This window comes from Vulpes lagopus, chromosome 4 (genome assembly GCF_018345385.1).
Source record: "Vulpes lagopus strain Blue_001 chromosome 4, ASM1834538v1, whole genome shotgun sequence".
In the NCBI taxonomy this organism is placed as follows: domain Eukaryota; kingdom Metazoa; phylum Chordata; class Mammalia; order Carnivora; family Canidae; genus Vulpes; species Vulpes lagopus.
The window spans coordinates 92,548,254-92,574,109 of NC_054827.1; the positions used below are offsets into that span (position 1 = coordinate 92,548,254).

The window sequence follows — 25,856 nt, forward strand, 5'->3', positions numbered from 1 at the left end:
CTACACTATGGACACATTAACCACACACAGAAACAGGGACACACACAGAAATACAAACAGCACATAGAGAGACACATAAATACACACGTACCAACACACATGCACAGACATACAGAAGCACGAACACATAAGCTACACACAGACACAGACACACAGGCCTGCAGTGGGCCAGGCAGCTGAAGTGGGCCTTAGCCCCACAATCACTGCCTAAGGATTGTCAAGAATTCAGAGGCTCCTAGGTCCTCCACCACGTAGCAGACAAACCCAAGAAGTTCTGGGAAATATCTCTATAAATCTCTCTGGGAGAATTGTTTCTTTGTGGAGTCTGGCTATGCTAGATATTTGGGAGGCATAGTAGACTTTATAACAAGCACGTTGCAAAGGACAGGGTGTGGTCAGGTTACCCAGGAGCGGGTACAAAGGTCTAAAGGACCTCTGGACCTCCTGGAGCACAGTGGACACTGCTGCACTGCAGGCCTGGGGTTAGCCACGACCACTAGAAAGCCCATGTTGTCTGAGATAAGTTTCAGTACAGCATTTGAGACACCCCACATTGGATTACTATGCATGTCATGTGTGGACACAACTCACGTGTGCTGTGCCTGGGGACTCCATCCATGTGGGGCAGGGTACTGTGGAGCCTGTGACCACGGCAGAAATGCTGATGTATCCATGCTCATCCTTGAGCCTGAGCATACTCCTCTAACACCTCAAGAAACACCAATACAGGATAGAAAGTGTCACAGGGGGCCCAGATAATGAAGGTGTAGGCACCTTAAATGGTTGGAAGTTCCTGGGTTGCTGTCACCCTTACAGAATAGCATCCACACCTGGGGAGCTTTGGTGTGCAGGTCAACAGGTACAAAGGAGGATCATGAAGCACATAGAGGGCAACTATGGCCAAACATATAGCACCTAATGCCTGTGTTACTAATATTTACCTGTTGATTCAGCCTGGCCAGCAGGGCTGACTGCATGCTTCCTCCTTCCTTCTTCATCACAAGCTCCATGTTCTTTATGTAGCCGTTAAATGCTTGTGATGGGATCAACTGCCCCTGCTCCAGGAATAGGTTCATGTAGCCTAAGTTATGGAAGAAATCCCACCTGCCAAAGATTGGCATCTACATGTCCCAGCCCACACAGAGCAGGATTCCACGCCGGACCAAGTTTCAAGCTCTCCATCTCTAGTCACTGCCAACCCAACATCTTGGTTGTTGAAGTCAGGTCCAATTAGGGAGGGATTTAGGCAGTCAGGAATGAGGATTGGATGCAGATAATGATACTGAAAACCTACAACATAATTCATGGTGCTGGTGCTGTACCATGGAAAGGTTCTGAATTTCTTCAGTCAGAAGTGACCGGGGCAGTCTCAGAAATGATGTGGTGATTCCTGAGCTGGGCAGGAAGATTTCACCAAAATCTAACTATAAAGTCACACTTTTCTTGGATGACTTAGGAAATTCCTGAGGAAAACTACAGAATAAGGGCTTTCTAAATGTTCTTAGCAAAAAGCAGCATCAGTCATAAAATACTAAAGGTGGCTATTTTCAAGTATATAGTACTTGTATAAATTGATATATCTGTAATAAAATCCCTTTGCTTACATTATATAAGTAGTGGTAGGTTTTATATAGATGTGTGGATATGCATATTTTATGTTTGTGGATGATCCAGTGAAGTGCCCCTGGCTTCTACCAACAGACAGATGTGATTCAAAGCCATCTCCATCAGTCCTCCACCCCAACTTCACAAGGAAATCTGTCTGCAACTCCCCTTTGAAAATCCCACCTTCTCTCAGGGGTCCTTGTGATCTCCCACTGTGCAGGCCTCTTTGGCCACCAGCCTTTGCCTGCTCTGACTGCATACACTATATATTCTGTTCACCCACTGCTGCCCACAGATGGTTCAACTCAGCCCAGCCTCTGCACTGGCCCCTAGGAGATGCAGGAGAGAGGGGACACTGGGCAGACAACTTAAGGCATCTTTCTTCTGTCTCTTAGTGCAGCTGAGTGACCTGAGAGAGAAAAATCAAATGCAGACTCACGTAGGTTCCCTTTATCTACTGCTAAGTAACAAACCGCCCCAAGTTTAGTGGCAAAAATACCAACCATTTTATCATGCTCCCAGATACTGTGAGTCTGGAACTCCAGCACCATGGAAAGAGTTAATTTGGAAGAAGCAACTTGAGACTGGGGAGTGGAAGCATCAGGTGTCCTGCCCTGCCACGTGGCTTCTTCACTAATTCTTGGACTTCCTTGCAGTATGGTAGCTGAGGCCCAAGGGACAGGAATTGGAAGCCACCATTTCCTTCAGCCCTGTACCCGGGCCTGGCAGATGTCACTTCCATCACACTCCATTGGTCAAGCAGTCACAGAGGCCAGGTTCAAAGGGTCTTGATGGGAAACACACATCTTAGTGTGGGAAAAAGAACTTGATGGTTCTTGATGAGAAAAATGCCAAAGAACATTAGAGCCATGTTCAAAATCGCCACAGACTGCATCCTAGCCAAAGATGTAGGAGGGAACAATGAAGGCATGATGCAAACCATAGGAGGAATTCTGGCCTTCAAGTCTGCACTTTAAAGGCAGTTTAAAATGTCATCAGCTGTGGAACAATAGGAACTCTCATCGCTGGTGAGAATGCAAAATGGTACAGCTGCTTTGGAAGGCAATCTGGCAGTTTCTCACAAAACTAAACACACTCTCATCATATAATCCAGCAGTTGCATTCCTTGCTATTTACCCGAATGAGTTCAAAACTTATGTATACAAAAACCTGCACACAGATATTTATAGCAGCTTTATTCATAATTGCCAAAACTTGGAAGGAACCAGGATATCCCCCAGTGTATGAATGCATAAACAAACTGTAGTATAGTCAGTCAATGGACTATACAGACAATAGAATACTATTCAGCACTAAAAAATGTGAGCTATCAAGTCATGAAAAGACATGAAGGAACCTTAAATTCATTGCTAAGTGAAAGAAACCAATCTAAAAAGATGCCAACCACGTGACATTCTGGAAAAGGCAAAACTGTGGAGACAAAAAAAAAGATCAAGAGTTTTGGGGAGAGAGGAAAAGTACACAGAGCACAGAGGGTATTTAAGATAGTAAAACTATTCTGTGTGAAACTACTATGATAAATACATCAATTGCAACAAATTTTCCACTCTGGTGGGGGCTATGCCTGTGTGGGAACAAGAGGTATAAGGGAAATCTCTGGACCTTCTGCTTAATTTTGCTACAAATATAAAATTGCTCTAATAAATGTCTATTTTTTTAATGTAATGAGCTAGAGAAAATTCACTATGTAGATTCCATTGTATATGGGGGAAAAAAATCTTTGAAAAGTGATTGGGGTGGGGCCCACCAGCCAGGGTTCCCTGGGGCACACCTCCTCACACCTGCTCACCCATGAGGACCGTGACCCTGAGGCTCCCCACCAGCAGTAGGTTGAGCCCACTCCAGCCCTGGTAAGGCAAGGGGGCAATGCCCAGGGTCCTGTACCTGTGCCAGCTCCTGTAGTACCAGTATGTCAACTACAAGTTTTCCTGTGCTCTGCAGGGAGACTGGGGCATTACTGCTTTGAGAAATCATGCTCCTTCCAAGGGCCTCTTTCCATCCAAGCCAACTGGGTACTGAGGCCTCCGTAGGGGATGCACATGCACAGCAGAGTGCAAAGCTGGGATCGGGGTCACTGCAATGCCCACAAGACCAAGCACAGGAGGCCAGGGACCATTCTTGGCCTGATGGCAGAATTTACAGTATGTGGTATATACTGCGCACAGCAGAGCTCACCTATCCATGGACCAAAAGACCCTGCCATGTGGCAGAGCTGGTGGAACCAGTTCTCAAACCTCCTATGCTTCCATGTTCCTGTACTCAAGCAGACATCTCAGGGACCCACCCCATGCAGCCTGCAGCCAGGGAGCGATGACAGCACTGGGACATCCTCTTATGCCTTCTTAGAGTAGTGCGAGGCTGCCTAGCCAGGGGATGGTGAGCCATAGTCATGGACTCCCTTTCAGATCTGCAAAGGGGCAGAGAACTTCCCTGTGGATGGCCCTGTGGTTAGAAGGGCCTAAGGCTAATATGGTGGGAATTTGTAATCCCTCCTGGCCTATTCCTAAGGTCCCGAGTGCCTGCATGAGCCCCAGGCAGCCTGTCTGGCACCCTGAAGCTCTGGCAGGGCAGAGCCTAGCCTCCCAGGATGGACACACTCACAGATGGAGCCGTGTGTCCCCAGCATCTCCATGCCCAGGATTCATAGCCCTCTTACTGAGCCTATCAGGATTTCTAAGAGACTTGTCCCAGCAAAGAACCTTGTTATGAAGTATTTACCTATTAAAAAAAAAGGAGTGATTAATCAGCCTTATCGGTGCTGTACTGAGATTAAGAGCTAAGAAGGGTCAGAAGACCCCAGTCCACAGAGCAGACTGAAGCCCCAGGGGTCTCATATGCCATGTTCCCGACCTGCCCAGGCCTGTAGATCCAATGTGCAGGAGGTCCCGACCCCAGCGCTTGGCCCTACATGCAAACAGCTAGCATGTGAAAGCCCACTTGCCCATACCTCAGACTTCTCTCTTCTCTTCCACTGTCCCCAGATGAAAGTATCTTGGCTAGTTTTGCAAGTCAAGACGGTTTACACATACATGGACTCAGGAAGCTCTCTCCAACATACCTTGTTGCTGGGCAGTATTGCATGCTGGTAAAAATGAGTAACTCACCTTAGTGTTTATTGTTGAACACCTGTCAGCCAGGTACTGCCTCCACATTCTCTAGTACTCAAACAGCCACGGGGGTGAGTGCTGCCATTTGTAGAAGGTGAAATGTGTCTTCCAGAAGTGGACCTGTCAGACTCGGTCCAGTGTCCCGCAACAACACAGAGCTAGCAGTCACTCCTGAGGTCATGGGACAAGTGATGGAGCAGGGGCTACCCACCACACAACCACCCTGCACTGCTCTACAGTCAGCCCAGTCCCAGGGCTGAGACATGCTCAAGGAAGCCAATCCCAGCTCCTAAGTTTTTACTTGGAATCTGAACGATGGAGTATATCAACTTCCACAACCTGAGCCAAAACCAAGAATCAAACGCCTAACCAAATGCACCACCCAGGTGCCCCATCAAATCCGTGACTTATTAACAAGAATACTATTTTTAAAAATTATTTTCCAAAACTAAAATAATTTAGTGAGGAGAATGGCACTAACATGTTTATTAACCTTATTATCTGGTTTATGATAGCTGGAGTCCCATTTCTACAGGATATGAAATAAATTTGGTCTCATGTAGATATAGAATTGGAAAAGGGAGGACCTCATGAGACACCACAAAAGGGAAACCAATGGGTCCTCAAACAACACTTTGAGAACTGGTCTTCTAGAAGCAAAAATCATTTGTCAGCCCACTTGGTTTGGGGTTAGCCCACAGAATGTGGCCTCACCTGTTCTCTAGCCCTAGGTAGTCAGAAAGGCATGTAAAGCCGAGCCCTGCCTAACCCACTGTCTTGAGCCATTCAGCCAAGACTAGCCAGGCCAGATGCATGAGAGAAATAAATGCTGCATCCTGTATACCACCAAACTTTGGGGAAGTTTGTTATGCAGCAAAAGCTGACAACAAAAAGGTTGGCAATTAAAAAAAGAAAAAAGAAAAAAACACCTCGCAGATTATAGAGATTTTGAGCTGAGTTAAAAATAAAAGACTAATCTGGGTATTCACCAATTTGATCATGGATAAATTACCAGAAACTTCCTCACTTTGGTCATCTAATGCAAAACATTGTGTCCCTGAATAAAGAAACAGTTTCCCAACATAAAATACCTCCTTTTGCCTCAATCTAGTTTACCTTAAGTTCTAGTGCACCAGACCTGTTGGCCAAATTTCCTACCCTATTCTCAGTTCTTTCCTTTGCTGAGAACCTACCATACACACAAAACTAAAACAAGCAGCTCTCAAATCCTACCTCATGGCCAACAAGACCAGAAACATCCCCCTGACCTCAGGCCAATGGGGCAGGAACCAGGACAGGCAGAGGGGGAGGACAGAGGAACAGACCCTGAAGGCTCCAGGTCCCAGCTCCCCATGCCAGCCACTCCCCTTAACCTTCCCATTCTTTTAATGCCCATTCCTCCTTCATCACCACAGTGAGTTTGGTTTTTGCAATAAAAAAGTCTGCACTAGGGCATCCCTGGGTGGCTCAGCGGTTTAGCGCCTGCCTTTGGCCCAGCACACGACCCTGAAGTCCCGGGATCGAGTCCCGCGTCGGGCTCCTTGCATGGAGCCTGCTTCTCTCTCTGCCTGTGTCTCTGCCCCTCTCTCTCTCTCTGTCTCTATCATGAATAAATAAATAAAATCTTAAAAAAAAAAAAAAAGTCTGCACTAGATTGGAATGTCTTTAACTAATGCCTTATCGAGGACTATTTTTTGGCTGTAGCACATCCACCAGTGCTAATCTAACCAGGTAAGAAAATTCAGCTTACAATTTTATGACAGATGTTTTATTCATAGGGATTTAAAATTTAGGGATATACAGAACATAAACATTATATATATAGTACACTTTCTATGATAGATACTGCTCACAGAAAGGCCTCAATTCAAGTTACATACCATATATGTTAAAATGTGCACCTGGGGAGAAGAGGGAGACCAATGGCCTTTTTGTTTCAGTTTTGGTTTTGGTTAAAATAACCTATGGATGCATTCAAGTAATACTGATCATTTAATGTTCAAAAAACTTTTAATAAACAAATTCAGGGTAATATTAATCGAAATATTTATAATACGATTTAATCATTACACAGTATTTCCAATGTACAATCAACACAATGCACAACACTTGGAAAGAAAAAAAAAGAAAAAAGACACAATCTATTGCACCCACAAGTAAAAAGGCTTTTTATTCATTTGGGGAATGCTGCAATTCAGTATTTATATAAACATTTACATATTGTAGTAAACACAGAAGTCCTACATGTAATGCAGCATTTTATGGGTGAGAAGACCCTTTTAAGTCTCAAAAATAAATGTTAGTGTCCACATAGTGCCCCACATGAAGGCTGATTTTCCAATCATTATTCCATTCATGGTTCAATCATGAGTGATCAGTCTCCCTGCCCACCCCCATGCATTTTAGAGACCTAATATTTCTCATCAAACATACTACCTCCTGCAGTCTAAACTGCAGTACTCTGCCTCCTTGCTTAGGCTCCTGGTGTCTTGATGAATGGCATTTCTCCATCTTAGTGTCCTGTTAAATAATCCTGCGTAGAGTCTGAAGCAAATGAATCCACATCCTCATTCTCTGAGTCATCACTGCTATCATCAGCAGCTGGTTCTCCCGTAAGGGCTATGCGAGCATAATCATCTGTGTCTATCGATTTGCAAAAGTGGATGGCATATTTCAGTTTCTCTTCCAGTACCTGCTTACAGGAGTACCTAGGCAACTTCAGCAAAAAGAAGCAGGTGTAGGACTCAGGAAGGAAGTGGTCAGGAGGGTTGTATTTATCCAATACCTATTAATGAAAAAATGTTAAATAATCAGAGACTATGTGTAAGGACAGGTAAAGCTGTGATCTATTTTATTAGGTTCATTAGATTCTTGATTCTCACAAAAATAATATTTGACTAAGAATAACAAAGTATCAGAAAACAAATACTCTAGCCAATTTTATAAATTAAAAGGAGCAACTCAGTAATTCCTAGGACTTATAGTCAAAAATAGCAATTGGTTACAGTGGCAATTACTTTTGACAAATCAGTGCTGTGAACAGGGCCTGGCACAAGGCAGGCAGAGGATGCAGGCTCAGCACACACTCACATGGGGAATTCTTGAACCCACTAGCCCCTTTTCAACTACTACAGGTAAGACACTATGAAGCCAACAAGAATTGTGGACAAAACCCAGGAATTACCTACTTTTGGAGAGAAAACCTACATGTTGCTCTCAAAGATCTCTCTGACAACCACTATTGCAACCCCAGTCAGAGATTGAAGTCAGGCTGTGCTCAGGAAGGAGCCCATTCCTAAATATGTTCAAGCACGCAGGGAGAATGGACTCTCCACCCCAATCTGCCCCTCCAAGGAAGTCCTCCATCACCACAGTATTGCTACCTGGAAAGTCACACGTGATGCCTCAGGATAGAGGAGGGCGAGGAAGGTTGAGACACTTCACCCCATGACTCAGCAGATAAACCAAGCCTGTTTCTGACCATTGGACCAGAGTTAGAACTCAAAGCAAAACTCTTGTTCTCAATCTGATGGGTGCTCTTATTTTTCTCAGTAAGCAATATTACTTAATTTACCTAATTTCACCAGAGAATCAAATATATGCTTTAAATGACACGTGTGTGCAAAATCTCAAATACGCTGACATAATAGCAGTATCTTTTGGTGGTGGCCAGATTAATTTTCCAAAAGTAGAAAGTGAGACCTAAGACCTATAAATATAAAATCTTGAGCAATCAAATCAAAGTTGGACATGCTTTTTATTATTTCCAGGAAGAAGGAAAAACCACCTAACACAAGTGTCCCAATTTCCAATCTGCTGCAAGATCATGTGCAAGGAGCATGCCCCCACAACCGCACCTGGATGACAAAGTCTCTGCCCCGGAAGTCGGCAATGGTCCTAGGCAATCTCGTTCGGCCCCACACAAAGCGAAGGAAGAGGGAACGCTCTGTGTTTGAGAAGGACTCCATCACCTCCCAGAACCACTGGATCAGGGATGCAGAAGGCTCGATCCCTTTGTATGTTGCCACTGACTTTAAGAGATGCAGGGGGATATCCGGGCTCCCACACACCTGCAGGAGGGCATACTGTCAAAGCCGGCTGACATTTTTGACTTTTTAATTCCGTACAATCATTCTTTCTACCAAGGACTGTTTGGGGCAGGATGTGGGTGAGAGCCAGAGTGGATGACTGCGAGGACAGGTTCCATGTGTTCAGGTGGACGTGTTACCTGACCCTGTGTTCCACTCTGGTCCAGGATGGGGGGTTTCGAGGGAGGGAGGAGGCAGGCAGGAAACATCCACTTTTCAAACATGTTTTCACTTCACTTAACAGGCATGAGCATATTTCAGATGTAAATTAAGTGCAAGATTTAACCAAGAAATTAATTAGTGGCACTGATTTGGTGGCTTAATCTGCAAAAGTCAGTCCAGGGCAGTAGCACTCAGGGGCATACCATTGTCTCCAATTCATATCCGGTAAACAGAGAAAGAAGGGGGACAGGCACAACTCGGGCCATTCCCTCCCGAACAGCAGCCACCTGCTCATCAAATTCATGGAGTCTGAAAGAAAAAACTCACTTTACATTTCTATCTTTGGTAACGTAGATCTTGTCCTGCTCATACCAAGCCTTACACACAGATGATCACAGCATGTATCTTATAAAGATGGCATCACGAAACTTCTCACCCACTAAGTTTACCTACACTGGTACATAGAAGATAATCTTCAAAACTACATACAGCTTCCAAGACACAATTTTTTTTTAAAGATTTTATTTATTTATTCATGAGAGAGAGAGAGAGAGAGAGAGAGAGAGAGAGAGAGAAAGGGAAGCAGACTTCCCACGGGAAGCCCCATGTGGGACTTGACCCCCAGGACTCCATGATCACACCCTGGGCCAAAGGCAGGCACTAAACCACTGAGCCACCCAGGCATCCCACAATTCTTAATACTTATTGCATACCTAGGAGGGAGCCAGAATTAGATGTGCATCATCAGAGAACCAGGCTCCACAGCACCCACAGTAAGAACCCTCTGGAAGCAGATACTGCATTTAGGGCCCTCATGACAGGAGAGTTAGGGCACAAGGCAGAAATGAACACAGAGGGACAGCACAGCACATTTGCTGGGACCACCCACAACCAGAACTCAGCAAGCAAAGTCCACCCAATGTGCAGTCTCACCACAACACCTGGCCAGGTGCTTCTGGAGAACAAGGTCCACTGTATGGACCTGTAATGTCGGTGGAAGCAGCAATGAGTAGCAGAAACTATATTGGTGGTACTGCTGACCTGCCACACAGCAACCATGCAGCTCGCTGGTGTGAGGGCCAGGCAGGTAACACAGTGCTGCCCAGGAGAGCTCAGATCACAGAGGGGCACCCACAGGTCTTGTGACTTCTGCCGGGACAGCTCCCAAAACAGGACAATTCTATCTACCTTGGTTTTCTAGTCAGAGCCAGGAATCTCAGGCAAGAATGACTACTCTGACTCGGATTACAAGATAAGCTTTGATGACTACAGATCAGTAGTGATTGGAACTAAGTCCATCAGCATTTTACTGTAAGGTATTTCTGAAAAATGCAGCCATCCAAGCAAACTATTTCCTATTTTTGCCATTTACTGCCATCAAAACAATGGAGGGCAGATGACCACACACCTGTAGTTTATTGCCAGCCGGACATACTCTGCACGGTTGTCCAGGGTGATGTGTGTGTACTTGGAGCTCAGCTGAATGTCCTGGCCACTTGCACTTGGCACAGTAAAGGGCAGGCTCATGGCCTCAAACTCCTCTGATGTGGCTTCATTGTCACGGATGTACATGAGTCCAGGGATAAAATCTTTATCAACCTTTTAAGGGAAAAAAGGGAGTCCATATATTGTCAGGGTCCTTACCACACCTCTGACTGCAGTTCACACTTGAGATGTTCAGCCATAAGGGGACCTCAGTCTGCACTGAGCATACCTTAAGGCTATTGGTGCATTCATTATACATGCCAGGAAATAAAAGAGACCAGCAGTGAGAAGGTACTTCACCTAGGGAGGAGCTGAGAAAAGAGCCTATAATTCAAGGAAGTCCTCACAGCCACTGGTTGGAGACAAATCCCATCCTATAATCATGGTACCAAGGGAGGATGGCCAGAGGGAAGATGCTGGGTGTGGTCAACCAGTCAAGTCTCTCCACGTGAAAACCAAGCCACCACCCAGCCACTCGCAAGCTCTGCTCCTCCATAGGAAAACTGGTGAACTCTCTTATCTGACAAGATTTCAAGTTGCAAAACACCACAAAATAGATGGTCTATCAAGTTGTAGAAGCAAACTGGCCTTATATCCACAGACCTTCTTTGCTACTGGGAAGTAGTCTAGGTGTCACACTTCCCCATCCCTGCGTTCCTGGTGGTTACCTCGCTGAGGTCTGCAATGGTAAGGCTCATCCCAGCCAGCTGCTTCCAGACAGGCTCGGCCAGGTTGAGGCTCAGGGGACTCCCAGTCCGGATAGCAATGCCCAGTAACACACCTGTTCATTCAAGGCACAAGTAACAGGAGATACTTGAAATCAATGATAAAACATCAACACCAGACACTAGCTCTACACCGGGCCTCTAAACCAGTGCTACTCAAATTCATGGAGACAGGTCCATCCTCAAAACATTTTGTCCTATTCTAAATTCTTTGTTTCCTTTTGTTCCTATGGGCCTAGTTTTTAACTCTTCTCCTCTTCCTACCAATAGGTATAAGGCCACAGAGAGACCAATGCCCATTCCTGAGATTCCCCAATCTGAGATAAGACCCAGGCAAAACAAACAGATGGAGTTTCTTAAGCAAGGTGGGTACAGTACCTGGAGAGGCAAAGGAGCACCCAGCACAGATATTTATGGAACAGGAGGGAGAAACTGACCAACTACCAAAACCCCCTCAGGTCTGATCTCAAGCTTCAGATACATTTAAACTGCAGAAACACGGTATTTCAGATCTTCTGAGAGCCAAAGATACTTTCTGGCCCTTGCCACCCAGCTGCTCACTGATGGTTAGTCTTGGCATGTCCCTGTGGCTGCACACTGAAAACCTAAAACCAAATACTCAAAATATCTGTTATTCTCAAACCTAAAACCAAATACTCAAAATATCTGTTATTCTCAAGACAGAATGGACATTAAGTTAAGTGGGCACACACAGCCACATAACTGAGGTATCATGACCATGCAAGAAGGCCCACCCAGAAAGCGGAACATGTTGGTGTGCACAGGCGCCCTGGCAGCTGGGCTGAACAGGTAGCAGTCTCGGTTGGCCCCTGACTCGTCTCTCCCATTGGGCGTCACGATCAGAAGGGGAGTGAGTCCATTCTGCAGTTCTTCACAGATCTCGGCTATGGACTCACTATAGCCACCGCCACAGTCATCCACAGATTCACCTTGAGGGAAGGAAGAGTCAGCAACTCATAGTCATGCCAGCAAAGCCCTGCAGGGTGCAGCTAGATGGCCTTTTCAGCTCTCCCTCTAATGCCCACTGCATTACTCTATAGGCTCAGACTGCCAACCCTCAGGACCACAGGTCCATGAGTGCATACAAGTTCTCACCCACAAACTTGACTTTCCAGACGCGGTGAGGGAGGAGGAGGCTGTCAGGACTAAATGAGCTCATCTTAGCACACATCTGCCCAAAGACAGACTTGGTCCCATCAGGCCCTGCGAGGCCACCTTTACTCCTTGAACGTTTGACCTAGAGAGGAGAAAAGAAATAAATATGAAACAGCTGCAGTGGAAGAAAGCACACAGCTAACTATCTTCCACAGGTAACCAGTCCTGGGACACCAATGGCAACAATAAGCCCTATAGCCACTCACCCTTTGTTACCCTTTATTCTTCTACCCTGGTCACCAGGGTAGAAGTCCAGCTAGCACATGCTGCTAGACCTGATGAGCTGTCATGAGAGGAGCCCACAGACAGCAGCATTCAGATGCCGCTGCAATCTCTCAACAGAACAAAGCAAAACCCACAGGTAACACCTGTACAAGACTGAAGAGCTTCTAGGCTAAGCCTCATTTCTTTATGACGCTTCCCTTGAGGCACCTCATGTCCCTCACTTCTGGAACACAAACCCTCTGAGAACCTCAAAGACTGATCTCACATTCTTTTCCCCTCACTTGACACTGTATGTTTATCTGCTCAGGATTCATACACAGGATGCCTGCTGAACAGCTGTGCCAATGGAAACTCTGCTATAATCATAGGAGGTATGGCCCCTGCTCACCTGAATGCATGCAGCATGTTGCCACAGCACAGCACCCCTCAAGTCTGGTTGTGTTTAAGTAAATATTCCCTCAAGAAATCACAGACCTCAGCTGGCCATTCACAGTGTAGTGGCAGCCCATGTGGTAACTACAATATGATTCATCCCCGCACTTCATAACTTTAACCATAGCCAATCACTTTAACATACTGCCTTGGCCTCCATGAATAAGATGCCAGGAACTCCAAAAGCAGCCCTCCTTCACAGACTATCAGCACTCTGAGCTTCAAACCAAATGGCTGAGACCAAACCTGGAAACACCATCTCAGCCAGAACAGAACTTCCTCACTCTCCTTACTCATCTGCATGTATCCTACTCCAACCCTTGTGGTCACTGCATCTCCCCCAAGTATAATCACTTTTCCTACCTGTATTTTTCATCCTAAGCTAAGATTTTCAAACAGATCAAAGAACACTCAAGGCCCTCACCTGGTATGGACTCAGTAACCCTACAGTTTTGTGGGCTATACAGTGCTTCAGAATAACCTGAGAAGCTCAGTCTAAAATAATGGCAAACTGAAAAGTTAAAGGAAAAAATGTTCATAATAATGTACTTTTCTGTTGTCTCCTGCAGCTGAACTCTCACAATCCTTTTTTTTCTTTAAAGATTTTATTTATTTATTCATGAGAGACACAGAGAAAGATAGGCAGAGACACACAAAGAGAAGCAGGCTCCATGCAGGGAGACCAATGTGAGACTTAATCCTGAGACTCCAGGATCACACCCTGGGCCGAAGACAGGCACTCAACCACTGAGCCCCCCAAGCGTCCCACAATCCTTAACTTCTTAGTAAATTCTAGGGTGAGTTTAAATAGCTAATTCTTACACACAAATAATCATGAACAAGATTTATGAATAATGACAATAGTTTCCTATGGAATGAAATGTTGTTTGTGCCACACGTTTTGACTGTACGTTCACCAATGTGATTTAAATTAAATCTCTAGTTCTTTAAGGTACTGAATATCCCTGGGGGAAACTAAGCTAAAGAAAGGAAGACCGATGTGTCCACCCATAAGAAACAAGACGCAGATCCAGCTTCTCACTGTCACGTCATCTCCATTTCAATACCAATTAACAGACTAATGTTCTTAATCCTTCCAAAGGATTTAAATGGCTATAAGAACATAGCTGACTCCGCAAAGACAGTAACCTGTGTACCTGTGGCTACTTCTGGATAGTAGGAATATAGATCATTTTAACTGCCTTTAATCTGAATTTTCCAAATTTTCAGAAATGTACATGCTCAATAATTCTGCAATAAATTTTAAATTAAACAAATTTATGTACAATGATTTTCAGATTCTGTTATAAAACTAAATCATAATCAAACAAAGAAAACCTCCAGGAACATGTCTATGTTTTAGTGTCTCTAGAACAGTTTGCACAAATGGTATGAGAATATCTACAATGGCATCCCTATGGAAGAAAACTGATGCCCAAAACAACCTGTGGCCATGGGGAAGCTGACACACTTTTCTGGATCAACTGGTATCTTGAATTCAACTTGGACTCATGGAATACCTCCCACTCTCACCCTGTATTCTATTTTTTATTAAAAAAAAAAAGCAGCCAATTCTATGTCCAACCTTGTGGAAGATCTTTCTGGCTTTCGGAGGGAAATATGAAATCTGAACTGAAGAGGACTTAGCTCTGGTAGCAGAGGGCCACTGGGTAAACTGGAGCAGCCATGGAATGCTGCACTGAAGGTTGTTTATGTGCCTTTTAAAAATGCTAATATGAATTTATCCTTTTATCCATTCTATTTTTTCAAACACGTACTGAACATTTTTGTAACACAAGGTGCTATGCTGGAACATAAAGACGAGAAGGAAAAGAGGTATCCAAACACGATGAGTACAAAATCTGAGATGAGATCGAGACAGAAAAGGCATGCCTAACCTGCGTTCCAGGTCACCAAGCTCAGTGATGCCAAAAGCCCTAGATATGAAGACCCATATCTGGCTGCTGGCCCTGACTAGGCACCTGTATGTTGTTGGGGCAGGCATGTGATCTAGGAATGCCCAACCATCTGTGTTAGTTGAGCTTTCCTCACTTACAAACTTCAGTGTTTAATACCTAGTAATGTAGAGTAAATAAAAATGATCCCCCAAGGTGGGGAAATAAAATCCTTTTTATAAACCTAATTAAACAGTGCATTTGTTTGTAGAATGGGCTGACTGACTTCAAGCTTAGCATTAAAGAGTCTGACGTCAGTGAAGAGACTACTTCCTTCAGTGTGGTCACATGTGTTCTCCAACAAATGACAAGATGTTGTGTCTTAATCTAAAATGCCCCCAAGAACAACTCTGGAGAAACATTTAATCATGTAACCAACATCAGGGTAAAAATCATGTGTTAATATAAAGCAACAAAGAATTTGTTCTTCCTAACTCTGTTTCTGTTCCAAGAGGTGGGGGCATTCATTTGCATGTTAAATGTCAAGTGCACACAATATCATCATCAGTGCTCAAGTTCTCGTTTTTTTTTTTTTTTTTTAAGATTTTATTTATTTATTCATGAGAATACACAGAGAGAGAGAGAGGCAGAGACACAGGCAGAGGGAGAAGCAAGCTCCATGCAGGGAGCCTGATGTGGGACTCAATCCTGGGTCTCCAAGATCATGCCCTGGGCTGAAGGCGGCGCTAAACCATTGAGCCACCTGGGCTGCCCTTCTCTTCTTTTTAATTCATTTTTTAAACAGTAAGCTTATCTATATTTGGCAGTAGTATTAATTCAGAAATGGCCTACTTTTCATTCCTCCAGTCCTAGAGAACAGTATTAGTGATTCTGGTCTATTAAGTGGACAAAGAAAGCTATCGGAGCCAGAACAGGTATGAGGCTGGTGGGAATGGGAACTGCCCTCATGGACAATTTGAGGTATGGAGCAACTCTACTGGCCCTGCTTCTCAGAACCTAATACAAAGAGGGCAACTGAAGACATATTTGGGTTGGGGCTGTGCTGAGAAACCTTGCTCTATATCCCAGGAAAGGGCACAGACTTCCAGCCCCCTGCAGAAATCTAACAGAAAACTAAGAAAACATGGGATAGCTGGTCAGCAAAAATAATCCAACAGTCCCACTGTAAGGCAAGAAGAGGTGCTTACAATGTAAGAAGAGGAAGAAACAGCAAATTACAAAAGAGAGGCATCCAGTTTCAGTTATAACAAACACACCTCCAAATGTCAGCAGTCATTATCACTACATATTAGAAATATGGTCCTTTTTACTTTCCCTTGTTGCTTATCCATATGCATACTTCTGGATTATCTGAAATAAGTCTTTCTTTCTTCTGTTATAAAGAAAACAATTTATATTCCCAATTGGAACCCTCAACACCACAGAATATCACAGATAGGTGGCATCTTGCTCTCTAAAGCAAGGGCACATGAGAAAGTTTGCTCTTCCCCCATTGGGGCCATGACTCCCAATAAAACCACCCCATCTGAGAAGTGTCAGACTCAGAACCATTTCTACTGTTACCTGAATCCGGTTCAATTCTACCACAGGACCATGCTGGCGATCTCGCACCATAGTTGCTTGTACCACTTTTCGGAAAGCTGCCTCCTAAAACATGACACACAAAATTTAGAATCTGATATAGGAAATATTATTACCCCACAGATAAACCATGTCATCGTTTTGTTTTAAATATCCTTTCCTAAAAGTCAAATTTTCTTAAGAACAGTAATTACAAACTCTTTTTTGAATTGTGAGTTGGTGTCAGGGGCATGGCCTTGAACCCATGCACAAACTTATGCAGAGACTCACCCAGTGCTATCTACTCACCATCTGGAGGCAAGAGTAGCCCACTACACTCTGGGGACAGAATGAGAAAGGCCAGAGTCTGGCACACATCTGGTCTTAGGACTCAGGTCAGGCCCACAAGATTGACTAAAAAACCAAGGGCTCCCAGACTACAACAGCATGAGTGGCAAGAGTAACATTAAACACTATCCCTCAGTGTCACAGTTCTAACAAAACCACAAAACAGCAGCAGGGCCAGGAAGTCCTGTAGGCCAAGCCAGGCTTGGGGTGAAGATGGGGAGACCAATGAAGGAGGAATATATATATATATATAGGTTCAATATACTGAAAGAAACCTGGAATACCCAAGGCAAGACAGCAAGAAAAGAGAGTGGGGCCCACTGTCACCCAGGTAGAGGCAGGCCTGCCATGCTCATATGGAGTAGGACACAGGCAGCAACAGTGAGGACAGGAGTAGGGAAGGGGACTCAAGAGATTCAAAGGAGGTAGGGTCAGTGGGAGTCGCAGGTCTCTGCCAAGTGGATGACCTTACCCTTGTCCAGAGACAGGGTGGCTGGGGGAGTACAAGGTACCTGCAACAGGGTCTAGGCCCCTCTCCCAGCTCAGAACTCCAACCTCTGAAAGCAGAAAGGGTATGAGTCCTAAACAGCCCAAGGAAGTGGCCTCAGAAGTACAGAAGATTTAGTGAGGGTATCATAGAGGAAAGCAGCCCACAGAGGCGAACCCATCTCAGCACAAAGGGGCTCACAGAGGTGTACCCGTCCGTCACCATGTAACCTTATATAATACCTACCAGCTACTCTGGCCCTCCACCTACCATGACAACCTCTGCTTTACTAACTGCTCAGTGCAGAGCCAAGGGCAATTTCTCCTCCACAGGGATATGCATTTCTTTTCTCTGAATGGCCTTACCCAGACTGGCTCTTCTATGGCACTCTCTTGCGTCTGTGCTCTGAATAGAATCCTGGTAATAAATCTCCATGGTCACAAACAACACCCACTCCCCAAATTTTCCAACAATGTGATCCTTTCCCACCCAGGACCAGAACAGAGGCCAATTACACATTCCCTGCCACTGAGGGTATCTGCTAGACTCCTGCTGTCCTGCCCCCGTACTCACAGCCTGCAGAGCACTCATGCAGTCTATGTGGGACACATCCTGCCCCTTGCTTGGTTTTCTCCCTATGAGGGAAGGCCTCTTCCCCTAGTGGCCTATTATCACCTTTATTCGAACAGATTAAAAACATGGTAAAACTTTTTATTACTTTTATTTTTACTTTTTATTATTATTATTAAATACTTCAGTATTTTTTTATTTTAAAATATGTTTGGAGTTAAGTTTCATATCAGTGTTACCTACACACAATTTCTTCCTGTTCTCCATCATCATAGAGATGTTACCATTACCACAGTCCTTATCAATGTCAACTTATCTCTAAACTACACATGAAAATAAAATGTGTATACTAGTCCCCTTCAGCTAAGTGCAAATAAAGCCAATCCCGAGGGGGGGAAAATCTGCTTTGGACAGGACTCCAAAACATGTAGATTTTATTATCATGAAAAAACACCATATGGGGCTCCTGGGTGGCTCAGTCAGTATAGCATCCAACTCTTCGGCTCAGGTCATGATCTCATGGGCCATGGGATCAAGCCCCAAGTGCTGGTCCATGCTCAGCATGGAGTCTGCTTGAGATTCACTCCGTCTGCTCCTTCTCCCACTTGTGCATGTGTGAGTACTCTCTCTAATAAATAAATCTTAAATAATAATAAAATAAAAATTTAAAAAGACCATAATCAATGATAACAAATTAGGTCACAAAATAAGTCTCAGAATCATAAACTTATCAGGAGTTCTCAAATCTGATCTCTATGCTTTTTTATTTGGCACAAATATTTCCCCTATGACACAATGGTTCTTTCAGAAAATCCCATCAATCTGCTTGCCAGAAACTTAATTCCTGAATCCGGCATCCTATTTCTATAAAGCTCAATTACAAATGTCGATGAGTCAAAATTTGGTGATTTTTAGATGTCCTCATTTGTGATTCTATTCACAGCCTGTTAAATTATCCTTTGACAAGGAATCTCTACATATCCTGCGTGGTACTGAAGTTTCATCTAAATAATCTAGAATATCTGGCACCCTCTGCTGCACATCCCTGGGGAAGAAGTTAGCTCATTCTTCCTTCCTACTGCCAGTGGGGATTTGCCATAATGTCTCAAGGCTAGCCAGGCAGAGAATATTGCCAAGAAGGTTTAGTTCTGCAAACCACCCCACCTTTTTGGGGAAAATGCTGTACCACACTATTAATTTTTAATGTAAGCTCTAAAAGGAAAGATATTTTTGTCTGTTTTTCATTGTAGTCTGTGCACCCAGAACACAGCCTGGCATGATGCTCAATGAACATCTGCTGAATAAGCTATATTCTACATATTCCCAGTTTGGGGATTTTTGTTGGATTAAAATCTACTGAAAATACTAGTTTTGCCTACAGCAAAGATTGCTACCTTTCCCTGGGATATCAGAATTCCTCGTAGAGTGTCAAATCCCACAGAAGGCCCAAGTCCAGTTTCATCTAGAGAGCCCTCCAGGTCGAACATGGGGATACAGGGGCAGAAGAGCTCTGAGATGTGATGTAGCAGCAGCAGCCGATTCCTCAATGCTATTATGGGGATTTCCTGCAAGTGATTGTATTCCATGGGAACCTGAAACGTTGAGATTGCATTAAGTCAGCTTAGATGCCAAATGCACAAATAAGCCATAGTTTATAGATGAATTCTGAAAACAGAAAAGCATCGTGACTTCTGAGTCTGGTGTTAAAAACCCTCATTGTTTTTAGAATGATATTCTGGCTAGTCTGACTGCTTGAGTCAGGCAGTGTAAATCAAGAAAAATGCTAAAAAAATTAGTCTACAGAAATATATTTACTAAGGAATGTGTGCAGCTTGTACTATCAGAATGGTGTTGTATAGTTTATAAGATTTAGAATGAAAGTGACACACTGACATATATGGGATGTTGGTTACAGTGAATATTAGGGTTCTTAAAAGTACTGTTTTTCATATTATGAACCTGAATTATTTTCAGTGGAACACCTCTGAAAATACATAATGGAAAATGAAGTGTGAGTGTGGCTTACATGCATAATTCAATACACAGATAGTGACTTCCTCGCTACTTGTATACCTCCTAGCCGACCTGGTCCAACCAGTACTGACCTGTGCAGGAAGCTTTCCAGCGCTGGCAGGCTTGCTGGTTGACCAGGCAAGAGTGTGTGCTGAGCCACAGGCCACGCGGTTGACCTTCTTACCCTGAAGGGCAGCTACCAATCGAGGCCTCTGGATAGCATTTGTAGTTCCATCTCCCAGTTGTCCCTCATCATTGTCACCCCACGTATAAACTTCTCCTAAATAAAGTGAATTTAGAACAAGAACTTGTATACTAGGACTAATGAATGCACAACCACCACCATTTTCCCATCACAATCATCACTCCCTTCAATGGGATGTTGATGGCCAACTGTCTGAATGTTAACTTCATGTGTGACCTACATGTCTCTAATCACAGCATCCAAAGACACAGCACACTTTTCAAAACTCCTGATAGCCCCTGCTGGACAAGAGGCACAAGACTCTGGTCTTAAAAATCCAATAGCATTTGTTTACAAGACTAAGCATATCATTGCAGCAGTTCTTAATCAGAACAAGTAACGGTAAAACAGATTGTAATATCCTTAATTGGACAAATTAATTTTTTTATGTTGAATGGAGGGAAAAAAATCAGTTTTTTAAAAAACACAACTTCTTTTTTTAAAGGAAACATAGTTCTTCCTATAGTTATTTATAGCCTAAACATGAAAATCATCATTGATGAGAATCCTGTTTTTCAGTGTACTATGCTATATCCCAACCATGAAACACCACTAAGAAAACTGCTCTAAAGGTAAGGTCACTCAGTGACTAAAATAGAAATGAGGTTAGTTGCCATATCCACAAAGACTCCTCAGGGAGCCATGCAGCCACACGAAGCACTCTGTAAAGTGCGATGTCTGCATGATCAAGGGCAGCATGCTTGTGTCCTGCCCCTTCCCACTCTGGACAGTTCAATCCTAAAGTCACTGGGCAGGTATCATAGCACAAGGAAGAAAAGGAGGATTTCTCTGCAGATGTACAGCTGGATACAGAAAATCACAGTCCACAAGTGACAAAAACCTCCATATATGGGGGGGGGGGTGTCCCAGTGTGGAGAATTAGCTGAAGCACAGAGACCAGTACCCCATGTGTGTGGGTAGCCCAGAGTGGGCAGTCACACCCCGAGATGGATGAGGATTCATTCAGGGGAGAGGGCTAAGGCAATGATGGGATACTGGTCACATGCAGGCAGAGTGACTGAATCACTACATTAAGGATAATGAAATCCAGGATTCTCACCAAAAGAGAAAGGAGTTGTAAGTATGGAAAGAGAGAAAATTAGAATGAACCCTATGGTACAGAATTGGAACCTGGGGTCCTGGTACGAATGTGTGATATTCAATATACGTAACATAAATACAAAAATAACACAGATACAAATTTGTATACTTTTTACATATGTATTCCCTGGCTCTGTGCACTGAGGAGGCCTGGGAGCACTGACATTCCAAAAGCAATGAGCACAGCTATCAATCTGCTCTGTCTTCTAAAACCATTCTCCTCTAAAGACATTAGGTCTCCTTGGGGAAATGGTCAATGCTAGGCATGGGCCACGAGGAGTCAAGAAGACGACAGGGTGTCTTATTGTGCCACAAAGCAAGGAAGTATTCAATGAATGATGAGCACACACCAACAAATAAAACTAGTTTAATAAGGCCAATTTGAGCATCAAAGTCAGTAACAGTAACAGATTACATATAATCCATTAAATAAAGTAGGAAACCATGAGTCCCACATAGATGTAAGTGAAAAAACAAACATCTGATGAGAATAAAATATTCAATGAGAAAGGGATATTTAAACATTTTGAAATATCCTCCCAAATACTTATTAGTCAAAAGGGATGTTCATAGTGGAAAAGTCTGGCAGCCACGACCTTAATCAAGTGATTGAAGTTATCACCACTGGTAATGAGACAAAAAGAAACTGCATGTCACCTGATGAATTAAGAATGAAGAATACAGCATGAATTAAGATCAAAGGTGAGCAACTTGAATCTACTGAGGAGATATCAGACAAACTCAAATTGAGGGATGTTCTACAAAATAACAAGCCTATAATCTTCAAACATTTCACAATCCAAAAAACTTAGGAAGACTGAGTATCAAAGAATGATATTCAGACAACTAAGGATTGCCTCAGAGTAGAGGAGACAAGAACAAGTCTCAGCTAAATGTAACCTGTGTTGTAATATGAATGGGTATGATAATCAGGTACAATAATAACCAAATGTGAATTTCCCAAATGGACAGCTGTGCTGGGACTGTTTTTCGTTGTTGTTGTTGTTTTTTAACTTATTCATGAGACACACACACACACACACACACACACACACACACACACAGAGGCAGAGACACAGGCAGAGGGAGAAGCAGGCTCCATGCAGGAAGCCTGATGTGGAACTCAATCCTGGGTCTCCAGGATCAGGCTATGGGCTGAAGGCGGCACTAAACCACTGAGCCACCCGGGCTGCCTGAGATTGTTTAGTAGTGTCCCTGTTTGTAGGAAATACACACTCAAATGTTCAGGGTAGGGATCCCTGGGTGGCTCAGTGGTTTAGTGCCTCAGTGGTTTAGTGCCTGCCCAGGGCGTGATCCTGGAGTCCCGGGATCGGGTCCCATATCGGACTCCCTGCATGGAGCCTGCTTCTCTCTCTGCCTATGTCTCTGCCTCCCTCCCTCTCTCTCTCTCTCTCTCTGTGTGTGTGTCTCTCATGAATAAATAAATAAAATCTTGAAAAAAAAATGTTCAGGGTGATGGGCAGCACCTGACTCTCACAGATCAAAAAAAGGTCTTTGTACTGCACTTCCGACTGTTCTCTGTGTGATGTGCTTCAAAAATTTAAAGAATAAAAATAAAGCAAATAAAAAATGTGTTCTAAGTTCTTTTTTTTTTTTAAGATTTTATTTATTTATTCATGAAAGACACAGAGATATAGGTAGAGACATAGACAGAGGGAGAAGCAGGCTCCTTGTGGGGAGCCCAATATGGGACTCCATCCTAGGACCCTGGGATCACGACCTGAGCCAAAGGCAGATGCCCAACCACTGAGCCACCTAGGTATCCCTAGGTTATAAGTTCTTAAGAACTACAATGTCAGTCCACAATAGGCCATTAAAATTGGTTATCTATTTATGAAACTCTTCCATCAATGAAACAATTAAAGGGTACATATTTGTATAATTCATCAAAGGATTTAAAAGGGAAAAAACTTTAAAAGGGAAAAAATTTAAAAGGGAAAAAACAAAGGATTTAAAAGGGGAAAAGAAAATTTGTTACTGCCATAACAAATTGCCACAACTTACTGGCTTACACAGTTCTTTCAGTTCTGTAGGTCAGAAGTCCAACATGAGTCTGACTAGGCTAGCGACTAGGTATCAGAAGGCTGCATCCTTTCTGGATGCTCTCTCTAGGGGAGAACCCATATCCTTGCTCATTCAGGCTGTTGGAAGAATAAAATTCTTTGGAGGACCGTGGTCCTGTTTCCTTGTGGGCTGGCAGCTGACAGCTGTTCCTAGCTTTCAGAGGCTACCCACATTATGGGGTCTCTTTCCTCCATCTTTGTAGCAACAACAGTGGATCAAGACCTTTCACACTTTGAAAAATCTCTCTTGCCTCATCTCTCTGACTCCTCCGCCTCCATTTCTGCTGTGAAAAGTCTGTGTAATTAAACCAGCCCACCTAATAACACAGGATAATTTCCATATTGTAATGTCAGCTGATTATCAACCTTAATTCCATCTGTACAGTCCCTTTTGCCATTGTGCAGGGGTCTTCAAGACTACCTTCAGGTTTGCTGATTCACTGGGTAAACTCTCAGATCTCAGCATATAGTCATACTCAGCTACAGTAACAGTGAAAGGACATGAAGAAAAATCAAGAAAAGGGAAAAGGCACATGGGGGGGAGGGGGGGGAGTCCAGAGGAAAGCAGGTACAAGCTTCCAATGATGCTATGCCAGTGGAATTACACAGGACAAGCTTAATTCCTTGAACAATGAGTTGTGACAACACACATAAAGTATCATTTACTAAGTAAGCTTATTAGAGACTTGGGTTTTCATTATGGCTGTCACATGGGCATTTCTGCCTGGCATATACCTAGGTTCCACCAGAGACCACACTCTGCAGTTTAGGCACAGCAAGGCCTCTTATCAATTAGGGAAGGGAGGTTCCCAGAGGCCAGCTAAGGGCCACCTTGCAAGCACCCCTTCGTAAGGACAGCAGTATCAGATGTGCTCTATCCACTCTGTTGTGCTCAGCCGTGAAACAGAACACACTCACAAGTGTTAGCACCAGGGCTGAAGATGACAAGAGCCAAAGCCCTACTCATCACAGAAATTCTCAGATATAATGTAATTACTCCCCACTCCTTACAGCTATATATATTATCCCTGAGCAGACCTCCTGGATTTTAAAGGCCTCTGTGTTACAACGTTGGGCCTGCCACTTACCATCCTCAGTGCAGCATACACAGTGCAGGGAGCCAGTGGCAATAGCAATGACTTTCTTTCCTTGCAACCCCTGGACCTGCCGAGGTCTTCTAACATGGTCATCAGATCCATGGCCCAGCCTGTGGTAGTCACCTTTGCCCCTGCACAGAAGGAAATATAGAATTATGAGTGCAAGGCCCTGTCATTTACCACCCTGCCCAACCCCCCTCAGCTTAACCACCATACTTCAGGACAAAGGCCTGCTACAGAAGTTACATCCCAATCTATGAAATGTCAGTTAATGTAACTTCACTTTAGCAATCTGGGTTTGGTGCAATTAAACAAACAGAATCTTACATACCAAGTATAAACAGCACCAGATTTGGTAAGGGCAACAGAAAACTGGGATCCACATTCTACTTTAACCACCCCAAGGCCTGTAAGAGAATCAATCTAGAAGGGAAAAAGATTCAATTAGACTGAATCAAGGTTTTTGCTGACTGCTGCAAACACACAGAGACTAAACTAAATCTAATAAGGAACTCTGAAAACCCTTACTCAGGTCAAATATTTCATACAACTTAAAATCCTACTCCAAAAAAAAAAAAAAATCCTACTCCACTTAACCAAGTAAGTGTTCTTAGGAGGAGCAGGAATGCCCGGCTCTGAAGGCACATATGCGGCACTCGGCCCAAGCCCATGCTCTGCATAATGAGACTCAGCATGTGGCACTACAAATGGACATGTTACAGTTGAAGGTCTGTGATCATTTCCCCCCATAATCCACCCTCCCAATTCCATTTCTCTTTGTGGTGTGATGGTCCCATTCTCCAGCAAGTCCTGTACTTCTCTTCTGCCCTCCAGCCCTCTCAGACCTACAGGCCCACAGGAGAGGAGCCGCAATTAATGGGGAGGACAGTTGGCCAAGAGAACCAGGGCTCTGGCCTTTAGACAAGCCCTATCTCTCTATCTAGATCAATTAAATTAAATATGACCTTGGTCAGGCCAATACTGGAACTCACCTCTACCCCTGTACACTTGGGGATCCAGGCCTCACTAGGGCTCACTCACCTAGTCATCACCTTTTCTCACTCAGCAAGCTATGTCCTATTATCCTATTAACCATTCTCAAACTTAAAATCATATTTTATTTTAAATTTAAATTAATCAAAACAAACAATTCTCCTAGTTCTCTCCTTACCTTCAGCTCTGTCACAATCACATCAGCAATGACCTCCATCTCCTCAAGATCCTAACCCCTGAAAGTGCAAAGCCTGTGTCTAAACTTTCCTGGCGTAAGAAACTCCACACCAATTTTTTCATAAATTTGGAAACACTAAGTAACCTGTAACATGGTTAAAATATCATACACCAGCAAGAGAAAAGGAACAAGAGATGATAAGACCAAGGAGGAAGCCCTGAGCTTCTGGTTCTCCAGCA

At 43.8% G+C, this 25,856-nt stretch overlaps 1 protein-coding gene across 7 annotated transcripts in view; it reads right to left on the reverse strand.

Annotated features, from left to right (window-relative positions):
* Positions 1-6,728: 6,728 nt before the first annotated feature.
* The window catches only part of HERC2 (HECT and RLD domain containing E3 ubiquitin protein ligase 2), a 243,873-nt gene continuing 224,745 nt past the window's right edge, over positions 6,729-25,856 (reverse strand). For 6 of the 7 annotated variants that reach the window (XM_041751247.1, XM_041751245.1, XM_041751248.1 and 3 more), the window contains 12 exons: positions 24,778-24,869; positions 24,438-24,577; positions 20,013-20,200; positions 19,302-19,499; positions 16,506-16,589; positions 12,310-12,451; positions 11,949-12,143; positions 11,137-11,249; positions 10,392-10,582; positions 9,187-9,292; positions 8,591-8,803; positions 6,729-7,518 (listed from right to left, as the gene is read on the reverse strand). In XM_041751247.1, the coding sequence (XP_041607181.1) occupies positions 7,246-7,518; positions 8,591-8,803; positions 9,187-9,292; positions 10,392-10,582; positions 11,137-11,249; positions 11,949-12,143; positions 12,310-12,451; positions 16,506-16,589; positions 19,302-19,499; positions 20,013-20,200; positions 24,438-24,577; positions 24,778-24,869 (1,935 nt within the window). In that variant the 3' untranslated portion in view covers positions 6,729-7,245. The remainder of the gene's footprint in view (positions 7,519-8,590; positions 8,804-9,186; positions 9,293-10,391; positions 10,583-11,136; positions 11,250-11,948; positions 12,144-12,309; positions 12,452-16,505; positions 16,590-19,301; positions 19,500-20,012; positions 20,201-24,437; positions 24,578-24,777; positions 24,870-25,856) is intronic. The other variant, XM_041751249.1, reaches the window with a different exon arrangement.